Here is a 13,683-nt window from a genome sequence, read left to right as displayed (position 1 = left end):
TCCTGTTAAAGGACAAACAGCTCAGCTCATTGAATAGAGACGCTTTGATGAATACACAAATAGTTCTGCTTTTGAATGGGAACAATATATCCTGCAACTAATTTTCTTGTCCAAACAACCAAATAATAGCTTTAAGTGGAAAATAATTGTCAGTTTTTGTTGGGATTTGCATCAATGATTCAGATATTTGCTTCAGGCTCCAATGGTGAGATGTGTTTTTGTCAGACGCTGAAGTCATGATAATGGATGCATGACGAGTTTATAACATTAATTTGACAATGTACTGAATCATTTCAGGCTCTTGCATTATGCAGGCTTTGCATTTCAACCTTGCTAAACAGTATAAACCAGTCAGGGAAAAGTCACATGCTGATGGAGATAGAAATCCTCCATAAATAGAACAAATGCCACTTTTTCAAAGCTAAGCCACTGTATTAAAATAATTTCTTCAAGGAACATTGAAATGGACGGCACTGTAAGGACAATTCTTGTAATGGTCTTACCATGTTCATTAATGATCCAAGTTAAGAAGCTGAAGAAAAACCCACAAATTTAAAAGGTTTCCTGTTTATACAGCTGAAACCAGTTATTTACATACACCGTTTATGAAAATTATTTTCCCCCCAAGGCTGTTAGGATTACCAAAACTATTTATATTTACTAAATGCTAAAATAATGTATTGTTTTATTTTCAAATTCAGACGCTTATATACGTTTCCTTAATAATTTGTAGAACTGTTTTTAAACTCCAAAGCTTGGGTCAGATGTTCTTAGATTTTAACAATAGTTTGCAGGAATTTTGACCCATTCCTCCTGACAGCTGGTGGAGCCGAGTCAAGTTTGAAAGTCGCCATGATGGCTGGCACACATCTTTCCACCTCCACCCAGAAATTTCACTTTAACATTGACTTAATTGTCTTTAAGCCACTTTGTCATTAATTTGACTCTATGCTAAGGGTCACAATCCATTTAGAAGCCCTATTTGTGGCCAAACCTTAACTTCCTGGCTGATGTCTTGAAATGTTGCTTTGATATTTGCACATTATTTATTTTCTTATCGTGGCATCTATTTTGCGAAGGGCACCAGTCCCTCCTGCAGCAAATCACAGCCACAGTCTGAAGCTGCCACCCTCAAACTTCAGAGTTGGGATGGTGTTCACAGGCTTACTATTTTTTTTAAGACTAAAGGACATGTTTTCAAAAATTTAAATCTTTGTCCTTGAGTGCATTTGAAGAATGTAATCTGGCTTTTTATGTTTCTTTTGAAGTAATGGCTTTAGAAGGGGGTTATAAAAATGCACATGGCCTGTGGTACAAAAAAGAAGTTATCTTAATCGTCGTTAATTGTTTCTAATACCAAAGATAATTTATCGTCAAAGAAAATTATTAATGCAGTGCTAGGGATGAAATAAAGGCTCATTGTCAAAATGGAGACACCATGATATTAACAGATTACTTAGTGAGCTGGCAGACATTAATTACACTATTCTTTACGGTTAGGAAAAGAGAAAACCAAAGCATGGACTGCAATTTAATAACTCCTCTTCAAGCACATGATAAAGAGTTAATATTTGTGAATGGAAGCCAAGAGTAAATTTACATATTCATAGTTATATGGAGCAAGGCAAAAACCTTGAGTATAAGTGCAACACTATGAGCATATTCACCCAAAAATCTATGAAAAGAAAAGAAAAAGTAACGTGATCTAATCTGGTTTACATAAAACGAGAAAAGTAGTATGAGGAACTGATATTCCGCATCCCGAGAGGGATCACCTTTCGGGACACGAACTACAGTTGACTTCGGTCAGTAAATCCATGATTGCTCAATGGAGATATAGCCTAATTATACTGTGTAAATATGTAGATTAGAATTTAGAGCCAGCTGGTTGGCAGTGTGCAGCAATAGGCTGGGGCTGGGGAAGCACTGGGTATGTTTTGTACAGTAAGATGAATGGCCACACTTTCTGGCATCTTACCAAAAAGGCTTTAAAATGTAGGAACGGTGTGAGCGAAAAATTTAAAGCCTTTTTAAAAGCTTGGTATGCCTTTTTACTGTTTTAAACCACATATGCTTAAATATCATTGACTACTGAATAACATGACTGATTTGTTTTCTAACAATATCATTGAAGGTTTCAGACTTTTTGTGTACTCAAAGGTAATGCATTGAGACACATGTTTTTTGACACACTTGATTATATGTATAACAGTCTTTGAATTACAGTCACCACCTGGGACATCATCAAAGTTTTTAGTGTTTATTACCAATTAAAGCATAGGAAAAAAAAAAAGATTTTCGAAAAGCTACAGTATATAAACCCACTACTAATAACGCACCAGAAAATATGAATCTTGGTCTCCTAAACAGCATTGTAACCTATGTTTTTCCTTGATTTAAAATCCTCAAATTACATTTTTACAAACAACAATATTGCATATCTACTTCACCCTGGCACCACCAGCGTCAGTAAGAGATTCAATTAAAGTGATACAGATCAAGTCATTAAGTTGCTGGTAGGTCTGATATAATCGTATCTTTAACTCAAAATCACTATTCTCTTAAGATGTTCGAAATCCCTTTAGACTAAAAGTAGAGTCAGCAAATTTTCCGGAAGTTTCCAAGAGTCCCTTTTTGAATAAAAAAGGGACTTTTCTCAAAAAAAAAAAAAAAGAGTCCCTTTTTTTGAATAAAAAAGGGACTCTGGGTTATACCGTTATACCTGCTCTTCAGCTCCTCAGGAGGTCGCGTGAAAAAAATCTCCCAAATCAACTCTGGTCTTATTTCTTTCTACTGAGACCTTCCTCTTCTTCTCTTAAACTTGTACGCAGTTTGCTTCTTGCAACTCTCAGCCATGTTCAAAGTCTACAGTGTGAGCAGCGGAGCTAGAATGATTGGCTACCACCAAAGCTAACCACCAAACTAAATGGTAAGCTAACCGGACACATAAACAATAGAAGTTTACATGCGCAGCCAGCAAGCGGAAACTATCAGAATCAGAATGTATAACAAAAAGTGTTTCTGAACAGGATTACCAACTATAGCTTTAACTATACACGATGAGCATCAGTAGCATACCACTGTAGGGAGAAAATGCTTTTTGATGGACAGCACTGTACTTTATCTGTTCAAGAAAAATTATTATATATACAATCTTAGCCAGTTTTGCTTGCTCATTTGAGCACAGGAACTGTTTGATTTACTAACATAAAACAGCAAAAAATAAAAACCTGTCAATTAAGGTTTTTCTCTCTACATATACTCACGGTCAGCAGAGTACTGGACTGGTGGAACGGGCACAGGTTCCTCAGGAGCGGTGACTGCAGCTGCTGTGCCATTTCTTTCCTGTTGAGCTTTTAGTACAATTGCTGCCAGGGGATGATCTGGGTCCATAACTTTAAGAGGCTGCAGAGTAACAAGACAATTAAGGAAAATATTATATGCTATTTTAAGGTTATCTACACAAATGTTTACATTTCGAAATTCCAATGCTTTGCCAGATGCATGCATGCGAAAAAATTAGTTTTTCTACCTTTTTAGTGAAACCTTTCAATTACAGTTATAAAATATACATGGACATGATGCGCAGCCTATCTGCCTTTATTTGAGGGTATAAACATTTTAAATTGCTGATTTAGGGGTTTCAGCTATTTAACATGTGCTACCTTCTTTGTAAAAGGGACCAAAAGCAATTGGACAATTAACTTCAAGGCTATTTCATGGGCAGGTTGGGTAATTTCTTTGTTATGTAATCATCTATAAAGCAGATTAGAAGCCTGGAGCTGATTTGAGGTGCGGTGCTTGCATTTGGAAGATTTTGCTGTGAATAAACAACATGTGATCAAAGTAACTCTCCATCAAGAATAAAAACCTTTGGATTGGACTTTGTTGAAGAAAACTTCTTAAAAAAACAAAAAACTGCACCTTTCTGAAAGAATATTTCATTCTACTAGAATGATGGCAAGAAAAAACGTATGGAAAAGGAGGGAAGAGCTCATTATCTAAAGCATACCATATCATCTGTAAAATACAGTTGAAGCAGTGTGATGGCTTTCAGTGGCAATGGGACACTACTGTTTATTGATGATGTGACAAGACAGAAACAGCCAAATGAATTTCGGAGGTGCTCAGAGACATACTGTCTGCTCAAATCCAGCTAGATACAATCAAATTGATTGGGCGGCATTTCATAACACAGACAGATGATCACCCAAAACATACAGCCAGAGAACCCAAGGAGTTTAATACAACAAAGAAGTGGAACATTATTGAAGGGCTAAGTCAGACAACTAATCTCAACCCAATTGAGCATGCATTTCACTTGTTAATGACTAAAGTTTTGACAGAAAGGGCCGCAAACACAAGGCAACTGGAAGATTTGCGACAGCAAAAGCAGCCTCCGAGGCCATTAAAAAAAGAAGTAGCCCAGCATCTAGTGATGTCCATGAGTTCAACGATCCAGGCTGTCATTGCTAGCAAAGGGTTTTCAAAACATGTATTAGAAATGAACATTGTAGTTTCAGTTACTTAAGGGGTCCACTTATTGTTGAGCCCATGAAATGAAGGGATTTTGTAAAAAAAGCTTTTGTTCCTGACATTTTTATGTAACCTATTTGTTTAACTCATTGAATTAAAGTTTAAAGGTCTTCGCTTCCACTGGATAAGAGTAGTTTTATTGTCATAACGTACAGACCCAAAGAAGAAGTTGTCTCAGTCCAAATATGTATGGCCATTACTGTATCTTGATTTATCCTGCAGTTTTTATCAAATCTGGACATTTAGGTATAAAACATTTACCTGGTTGAATGTTATTATTTGAAGGTCCCAGAAATCTGGAAACAATTGATGGCTACCGTTGGTACGGGAAAGGGTCATTTCATGGTTTGTTAAGTTCTAGACAAACAGAGCAGCCCCATTTCAAAATATTTAATATTTTAGAGAAAATTGACTGCATTAAACTAGACAGACTACAAACTCTTTAAATTAGTTTGTGATTTTTGATCCCTTTATTCGGTTTATATAAATTAGGTTTTGCCCACTTTGACATCTACACCAGACTCTATTTAAGATCCAAGGGTGTAGTTTAAAACCCTGATCTGAGAAGGTCAAAAGGCAGAAAAGACACTTGGACAAAAAAAAAAAAAAAATTAACGGCCACCTAAATATAAACTGAAAACATGAAAAGCCTTTGAGTTTTCCCAAATTTTCTCTCTGTATCTACTGGATACTGAAACAAGGAGTAACCAGTGGAAAAATCACAGATTTCTAACACGTTCTTGTTTTCTACAGTTATCCACATATGGAAAATAAAATAAAACTAAATTTAATATATTCTAAAACAGTTTTTGTGAAATAATAAACCACTAGGGCTGCCAGTTATATCTGCATTAGCATTGGTATTGGCTGATTCAATCCATTTTTATAGAAAATTCCCCGATTTTCTATAAAAGTTTGCACCTTTAAAGTTGGTGAAGTTGTGCCAGAAACTGTTGGATCTAAGGAAATATACATATCGGGGTTTCCTCTACATGTAATTAATCGTGGCACACAGCCACACCAACATAAAAGCCGCCACACCATCAGAATGAATAAAAAATAGGTAACACATGTGACATATCATACTGTATATTTGCGCACTATATGATTCTAATCATAATCCAAGTTTAAAATGGATTTAAATATCATGAAATTTACTGTATTTAGAAAAACCAACACAAAAAAAACAAACACGGCCGGCCCTGTCTTTCTCTAAGCCACTAGTGTATGAAGCTACTGGTGGCTACTGTGTGCTGCGCTGCTCTCAGTAGTGAAAGAAAACTAGAGACAACAGTCCAGTGTGGCCTACTTAGCTACTCTGTCTCTATCTTTGGGGACTTTTCGGACCCCTCTTGTTTTTTCAAAAACGCAACTAGAAACAAATCTAGTGAGTTTTCTAAGTGTTTTTGCCGATTTAGCGACTTCACATGAAAGCACCAATCTTTCACGATGGGGCCACGGCTGCTAGACCTCCCTAGTTCCCTCAGCGCTGTCTCACAGGCACAGGCTGCTGCCTCGTCCTGAAAGTCCTGCATGCAGAGAGGAGTCCAGCTCTGTTTTCTCAAATGTATAACCCTGGATTACAAAACTGGATAAAAATATCATGTAAATATAGTTATTTTTTGTCTAGTCTCTTTTTTTTTTTTCCTCTTTGAAGCTTTGTCCCTCCCCCCTAAAACAGCAATAATAATATCTGGTCCCTTATAAACACTGTAGGATTATCACAACATGTAATAATTTTACTGTAATAATAAAAATGTAAAAAAACAAGTCTTTAAGGCTCTCTGGAACTATAGTACTATAGAAACATAACTGGCCTGCATTGTCCTACAGTGCCGGAATCCCACATGGCTGTCTTTCTCAGTTAAATTTCAAAGTTGTAAAGAGTTTAGACAATAAATCCCTAAATTATGGGACAATGAATCCTAATTAGAAAATATGTTGTTCAATTAGAAAGAAAATCCCTCTTTATAAAAAACAAGTGTTCTTCAGCTTCTTGCAAAGGAAGCTGATTATGTTCTCATAAAAAAAAGACATGCTTCTATTATTGCTGCACTATAGATTAATGCCTTTCTTGACAAGTCACATGAAAGCAGCAACAAAGACCAAATGGCTTGATAACAGGGAAATACAAGACAGTTATTACAGTCTCATCAGCACACACGGGCAGCAATTATATGGTAGCAAGAAACAGTAATGAGGATGCAAATAACTTTCAAGCAAATCTAGAATAAGTAGCCTAAAGCTACTATAATACAAAAACTTAAACTTTGTAACAATGATTTTTTAGATGTGAAGAATAAAACTAGGTTAAGGAAAAGTCTACCTTTCTTTGAAACATACTAACAGTTAGTTTGTGGCTGTTGTTGGCAAACAGAACATTAAAAATGCAAAGCTTTTCTACCCATTCCCAACACGACAAAACAACTATTAGAAGAATGTATTAAAATCAGTCTAAATACAGCAGAATATGAAGAACCAAGGGAAAGAATGGCGGAGGAAAATTCCTGTGCACAAATGAAACTCCCGCTTTGGCATGTGAGGTTTCAACAAGATGGATTACCTTTATTTCAGTTTAAATCTTCTTGTCCTTGAATGTTTTACTGCATCTACTTTAAGATGCTGACGACATTCATAAACCAAAAGTTTTTCAAAATGTAAAACAGGCTTAACTTATACATAATAAACATCTGTTAAAACCCACCAGACAACGAGGAGTCTGTGTTCTGTTGAGCTTACCTTTGTCAGCTCCTCCAGGCGAGAACATCTCTTCGGAGCAAACAGACTGGGATGAAGGTAGTTGCCATCTCCATCATCATCAGAATCTTCAGAATCTGACTCTGGCAAAAAAAAAGGAAATACTGCAATTAATTTTACTGAATGCATAAGATATATGTCAAATATCACTGAATGTTCATCATATCATGGACCTGAATATCATTAACTTTGGACATTTAATAATGCATTTGGAAATTTCTTTTTCTGGGATTATACAACAGACTGATTGGCTTTGTAGGCAGCTGCAAATTTCTACTGGGTTTAAAGACAGAACCCTCCCATTCCAGGTCATGTGACAAAGGAGTTCCAGCAGTTTCCAGTGGGTGGAAGGCTTAAGCCCTGGTGGTTCCTGAACATCCTAACCTCCTCCCTTTCATCTAGGGGTGAAAAATTAGGTCAAATCCCTGAACCTTGGACACAGCTGGGTGTTCCAACAGAACAACGATGTCAAACACAACTCAAAACTAGTATTGGAAAGAATAAAGCGGGCTGATAATAAGCTTCTGGACTGCAGAAAGAACTCGGACCTTTGTCGATCTGTCGCAGAAACCCGGCTGGGTGAGTACATCCCAGACAGCGAACCACCAATACCAGCGTTGTGGGTGCGGTTTTGTGTGGATCGCATCGCGGAGGTGGGATTTCCTTCTATACCTGTCCAAAATTTAAATTATCTGGGTCATGGCAAAAGCAAATTTTGCTCATGTTTTTCTGAAAACGTTTCAACACCTATCCAGGAGTCTTTATCAAATCAAGGGCCTTGTCCTTGAGCAACCTGTAGTTCCAGCATTGCTGTTTTTAAGCACATGGAGGCCCATCTTCCCAGGTGCATTCAAAGTCAGATGCAAATCAATGACCCACCCGTCACTGTCCTGGGTCGTTGGAGGCTATTGCTTGCTGTGAGTCGAGTACTTGGTCACCTGAATCATGATGAGACTGTTTATATAATCTCTTTGAAATGAGTTTGAGGACGGAGTTGTATATACTGGGTAGTTGGTAGCACAATTTCCCCACACCTCTGGTCAGTGTTGGCTTCTCTCTTTTGACAAAGATGGCTTCTTCAAACCATCTGTTCACTCTGTCAAAAATCTTGACCACATGCATAACATAGCCCAGTTTTGGTTTGGGTGTTGTGTCTTTGGGATGAACCCAATTGTTGTCTGAGACTCTTATTACGTTTGAAATTCATGGGTATGATGTTGTTGTTCTCAAAATACAACTCTTTTCAAAAACAGGGGCAGTGACAGCAAACCCAAGAAATGCAAACTCTACAAACTCTACCAAGAAGAGCAGTCAAACAACCCCACCAGAATTACGGCAATAGCTTGTTTGTGTGGTGTAAATAGATGTGTAACAAGAATGAAGTGGGGGTGTATAGATATATTTAAGAATGTATGTACAATTGTTGACCCTGTGTTGCTTAAAAAGTAAAAACATAAATCAAGAATAAATTTAAAACCCTTTCCCCCAGAAAACAAGTATATGGTGCAAAAACTTTAAATTTATGCCCAATTTGTTTTTTTAAACCCCATAAAACATCAAATTCAGTGTAATCATTCCACCCTGGTAAAAAGGAAACCGCTTCAAATGAGTTTTTTAAAGCCTATATTAATATATTTATACCCATGACGAATCTAGGGTAATTTCTCAGCAGTCCAGGACGTGACAGATTTAAGTTTTGGGTTTCAAGACTGCGAATCCGGAGAAGGATTTCTGAAACTCACCTTGAGACTGCTCTTGCTTGTTAGAAGAGACAAGGTTGTATCGACCTTCCTTCATGGCCCGCAGGATGTGTTTATAATACGGGTTCAGATAGTGGTCAAAGCGGAGAAAGTCAAACTGGGAGTTCCCGGCCTGCTTTGCTTTCAGCACAATCTCAAACTGAGCCCCCTGCTGACACACAAAGTTGGCCGTCCTTTCGATGATGTTGTGCGTCTTGATGGTTGCCGGCTACAAGAAGAGAGAAATAATTAGCATAAAAGCAGCAATGTAAATGTTTAAAACAATCTTTGTACTCAGAGAGGAATACTTATTTTTATGGCAAAAGTAAAATGACTTAGGCATAACAAAGAGTGTAAAAACTGAGCATCAGTACTAGAAATAAGAATTGGCCAGCATTAACATGCAGCGTACAGTAACAACTGCTTATTCATCCCAAGGACATAAGCCATTTGATGTCCGACAGGTTTTCACGCCAACAACTCTATGCCAATCGTGATGATATTAATTCTGAAAGTACATGCAAGGTGAACATTTCTAGAAGAGAGATGGTCCACTAGTCATGTAGTATTTTAACACAAAGTGTGCTTTTAGTGATTAATTACAGTAATTACCAAGAGGGTAGACAGAAGTGCAGATATTTACAGAAGAATACACATCTCACCCAGATAAAAGTCACAATAAATATTAGTCATGACATTGGCTAAAAGGGTGCCAGTGTCCAGCAAAAAATTGAAATCGATGTGTTTATGGCGCACAAGGACATCTTGAGTTACATGAATCCTTCTTATTGCTATGGAGCTATTCGATTATGGTGCAAGGCAACATTGCCACCAACTGTGCCGCTGTGGAGCCAGGTAGGCATATTAGGGTTGCAGATGCTTTCAATCAAGGTGCTGAAAGTAACTTGTCTGAGGAAAATCTTGTTTATAACATTTCCTTATGAGAAATGTGCATCAGTGAAATGTAATTAGAGTACGTCTTAGAGAAACGGTGAAGGCTGTCAACTCCTTTCTGTGATTTATTTCCACTGAAGCCTTATTGCCTGCACTCTGGCTGTTGCATGTGCACACAACGACAAAAATGTCTTTTCTTTCCTCTCTTGCATAGGAAATTGGGAATCACTGGAGTTCCATCTGTAGACACCGGATTAAACAAAGAAACATCCGTTTAAATATTTTAGATCTGTGTACTACCGTTTTCCCTTTAGATGTTACGTCATCGTGAAGCTGTGCTCTACTGTAGGCAGCCCACACTGACAGAAAAACGCCTTTGTGGTGGAATGTAGCAGAGGTAAAATACATTATTATGAGAGCAACCTTTCCACTAACAATACAGCAACAAATGTTCTAATTCATATAGCAAGTGCTCCAATAACCTTTGATCAGACTTTCCCTCAGATATAAAGTGACAGGATCTACTTGAGTTAATTATATGTTGGCCTCTTACATTGTTCAAGCAAAGGTGTTTCCATGTAACCATAATTCATGGCAAAGTCAACGCATCGAGTCAAAAAGTTATATCACGGTTTTAATCAAAAAGAAAAAAACTCAGTCATACTCTTCTTTTTGATCACGATATTAAAACAAATATACAAAGGTTTTAGACCAGGGGTCATCAACTACATTTGTCCGATGGCTAGAATTTCAAATTTGCACGGCTTTTAATCACTGACGGAACAAATTCGAAATATAGCATGATGATGGTGCTCTCGAAGAGTCTTACGCGAAATATTCTGGGGGTTGGAAGGAAAGCTTTGGTGGGCCGGATGTGGCCCGCGGGCCGCCAGTTAACCTTCTTTGTTTAAGACCTTTTGTGCAAAACAACATATTGTAATTTTGGGAACTGAACTTTTTATCTTTATTGTGAGTTAAAACAGGTTCTTCACCATATAGCAGTCAATATAGTAAAGATCTGAGGCACAAATTTTGTAAACAAATCACAGACGCATTTATTACAGCAAAGTTTTTTCTCTTTGTTTGTATGAGGTTTCAACCACAATTTGTCTGGGAACATCCTGAAAAAATGGCTTGGCCTGCAGGAAACCTCAGTCAGTGGTAAATATTTATGTTCTGCAGACAATACATACAGAAACAACTATGTTTGTAATGCCAGCCAGACATAAGATGTGAGAAAAAAGGATCAGTAAAAGGTTCAATAGAAGAACATTATTCATTCCTTTTCCATTCTAGCCTATAATGTAGGATAATACTACAGTCACTACATCCTCCCAACCAATCACAAACGCAGGCCCAGGAACGCTACATCAACATGCTCCGCCCCCTTTAACGAGTTCAGAGATCATGCATTATTGTTTTTAAAAGCAGTTTTGGTAAAAAGTTGGTTGAATAAAGGGTTGAGTTTGAATTTAGTGTTTGTGTGTTGTCTGTCTGAAAATATGTCACTAAGCAACAGCATAAAATAGCCAGGGCTGCCCTTAAAGCATGTTTTGAATTTGTTTTTATAATTTTCCATATCGATGACTTATTTTTTGTCAATATTCTTTCTTTCCCATTTCGTCCAGCCCCAGAGAGTGTGTGCTACTATGACTGCAATAGGTTGTCAACAGCCACAGAGCAGCAAATACTTTTTTTCCACTCACCAGCTCCACATCTGGTGGGATAGAGAGTCCCGGGGGGGCAACAAATGGTTCTTCACTTTCCTCCGGCTCTGCCTCCTCTGTGTGAAGAGAAAATGGAACAGAAACAACCAGGCTCATTTTTATTTATCCTTCCAAACAAAATAAAAACGTACGACATTTCTACAAGGTTAGAAAAAAACAAACAAATTAAGAACGAATTTCTGAAATTTTAAGAAAATGAATAAGACACATTTCCTCCATCCTTCTCTTCACTCCACAAATATATCAGGGTGAAATACCACCCTAGCCTTTACCTTCATCTTGATAACAACATAGAGGTCAGACAGAGACGAGATTAAATTTTTAATGCAGTACTGCAGGGAGTTTGCAGAATAATAAAGGGGCCCTTTAATTTAATACAAAACCACAATGGGCAGTAAAAAAAAAAAAAACTCAAACTTTCTGCCAGACTGAAGGATTCCATTTGACTGGACACGTGTAATGACCCACGGGTACGGTCTTTAAATTAGCTTCTGACAAGGCTGACAACGACTCATTCCATCTCATGTCACTTCACAGATCAGATTTTGTGAACAGAATATGAAAACCTTCCAAAATAGTTGTTTTGTATTTCGGAAAGCTACAGCATTTTACACAGAAGAGGGAAGTCTGCTCAACCGAGACAGTGAAGACAAAGTGAACAGATTTAAATCAACTCATTCAATAACAATCTTAATTTTAAAAGGGAATTAAATCTAGTGGTGTGCTATGAAATGACTGTCTAGCAATGGAGCAAGTTTTTATTTTATTTTTTTAGGGCTGCCTGCAGTAACACATTAGTCATATTTTGACAGCGACCATGTAAATTACACTGATATTAACCTTCTGCCGTGTTTGGCTTTCACTTGGGAGACAAAAAATAAAAAAATAGGGCTAATGATCTGATTTAACATCTGATTTTTTTTTTTTTTTTTTTTGTCAACCAAAACTACCTCTTTGATGCTGTTCTGGGAAGGGTCCCTGCTTATTTTAATAAATCAGCATTTTTGATAATGTCAGAGATACGCTTTAATGCGGCCACCTGAACTGCACAGACCTTTTCCCAAAAGGCAAATTCAAATATCGGCATTTTCAGCAGACCTTTTAATACCTCTGTTCTACAAATGTCCCCCGAAGAGAATGTAAAGCATTGCTGCTTACCTGTCAGGATATTGGAAATGCCTCTAGCATCCACTACATCAAATATGTAGAGTTAGAGAAATGCACCGGTGTATACTTTTTTTCCCCACATTTTAAGCCATTGAGCCTTGTGATGCTAATCTGTTTTTTAAGGGAAAAACCTTATTTATCCCCCCCCCCCCCCCCCCCGTCATTCAGTTTCTATAACTTAAATGTTCTTTTAACTGGATGCCAGAAACAGCGCCAGCGTGAACAGGCTATAGCTGTACAGCCCCTCCCCCACTTATTGCTGAACATTGTCAATCAGCTGCCTAAAGAAGAGGATCAGTTTTTTTTTATGTTTTATTTCCTGCTCTACACCGATGGGATTTTAACATTCATATCTACAAGCCTTAGCTGGTTTGGCCAAGGGCTGGACGTTAATTCAATATCAATACATATCCCGACATATTATTTTATTCAATAACGGTGATGTGATTTTTAAACACATTCGCGATATTTCAGTGCACATTACAGTCTTAGATTGCAGCATTTGTCCGTGACCGACGTTCAGGGTGAAGCTGATTCAAGCAGGACAGAAACAGCTGCAACACATTGGCTACGCGGGTGATGACGTGCACCACAGACAGGGGACCCGTACTAGACAGTACCAAGTACCAGGCTTTGCTCAGCGGTAGTAGGCCCGGTCTATAGCAGTTTTAGCTTCAAAAAGAGTCACCTGACCTCAACACAAACGTGACTGAAAGCAATTCCGCAAGTGAGGGGAAAGCAGATGAAATCGTTGACGGAGGAAAGACTAATTTGGTGGTGTGGGAGTGGTTCGGCTATCTAAGATCCAATTAACTGCAGGTTTCAGTGTGCTGTCTGATAGCGTTTTCTGAGAGTCAGAAGAT

The 13,683-nt window shown here is 37.8% G+C and overlaps 1 protein-coding gene across 2 annotated transcripts in view; it reads right to left on the bottom strand.

Moving 5' to 3' along the window:
* The window catches only part of LOC105930962 (splicing factor SWAP), a 77,750-nt gene that overhangs the window by 50,906 nt on the left and 13,161 nt on the right, over nt 1-13,683 (bottom strand). For both annotated transcript variants that reach the window (XM_036140164.1, XM_036140165.1), the window contains exons 4-7: nt 11,633-11,709; nt 9,036-9,261; nt 7,276-7,376; nt 3,267-3,405 (exon numbers count right to left, since the gene is read on the bottom strand). In XM_036140164.1, coding sequence (XP_035996057.1) covers nt 3,267-3,405; nt 7,276-7,376; nt 9,036-9,261; nt 11,633-11,709 — 543 coding nt within the window. The remainder of the gene's footprint in view (nt 1-3,266; nt 3,406-7,275; nt 7,377-9,035; nt 9,262-11,632; nt 11,710-13,683) is intronic.

The sequence above is a fragment of the Fundulus heteroclitus genome, chromosome 8 (assembly GCF_011125445.2).
Source record: "Fundulus heteroclitus isolate FHET01 chromosome 8, MU-UCD_Fhet_4.1, whole genome shotgun sequence".
NCBI classification, from domain to species: domain Eukaryota; kingdom Metazoa; phylum Chordata; class Actinopteri; order Cyprinodontiformes; family Fundulidae; genus Fundulus; species Fundulus heteroclitus.
Note: the sequence above shows the minus strand (reverse complement) of the source record. Positions and strands in the feature narration are given on the sequence as shown.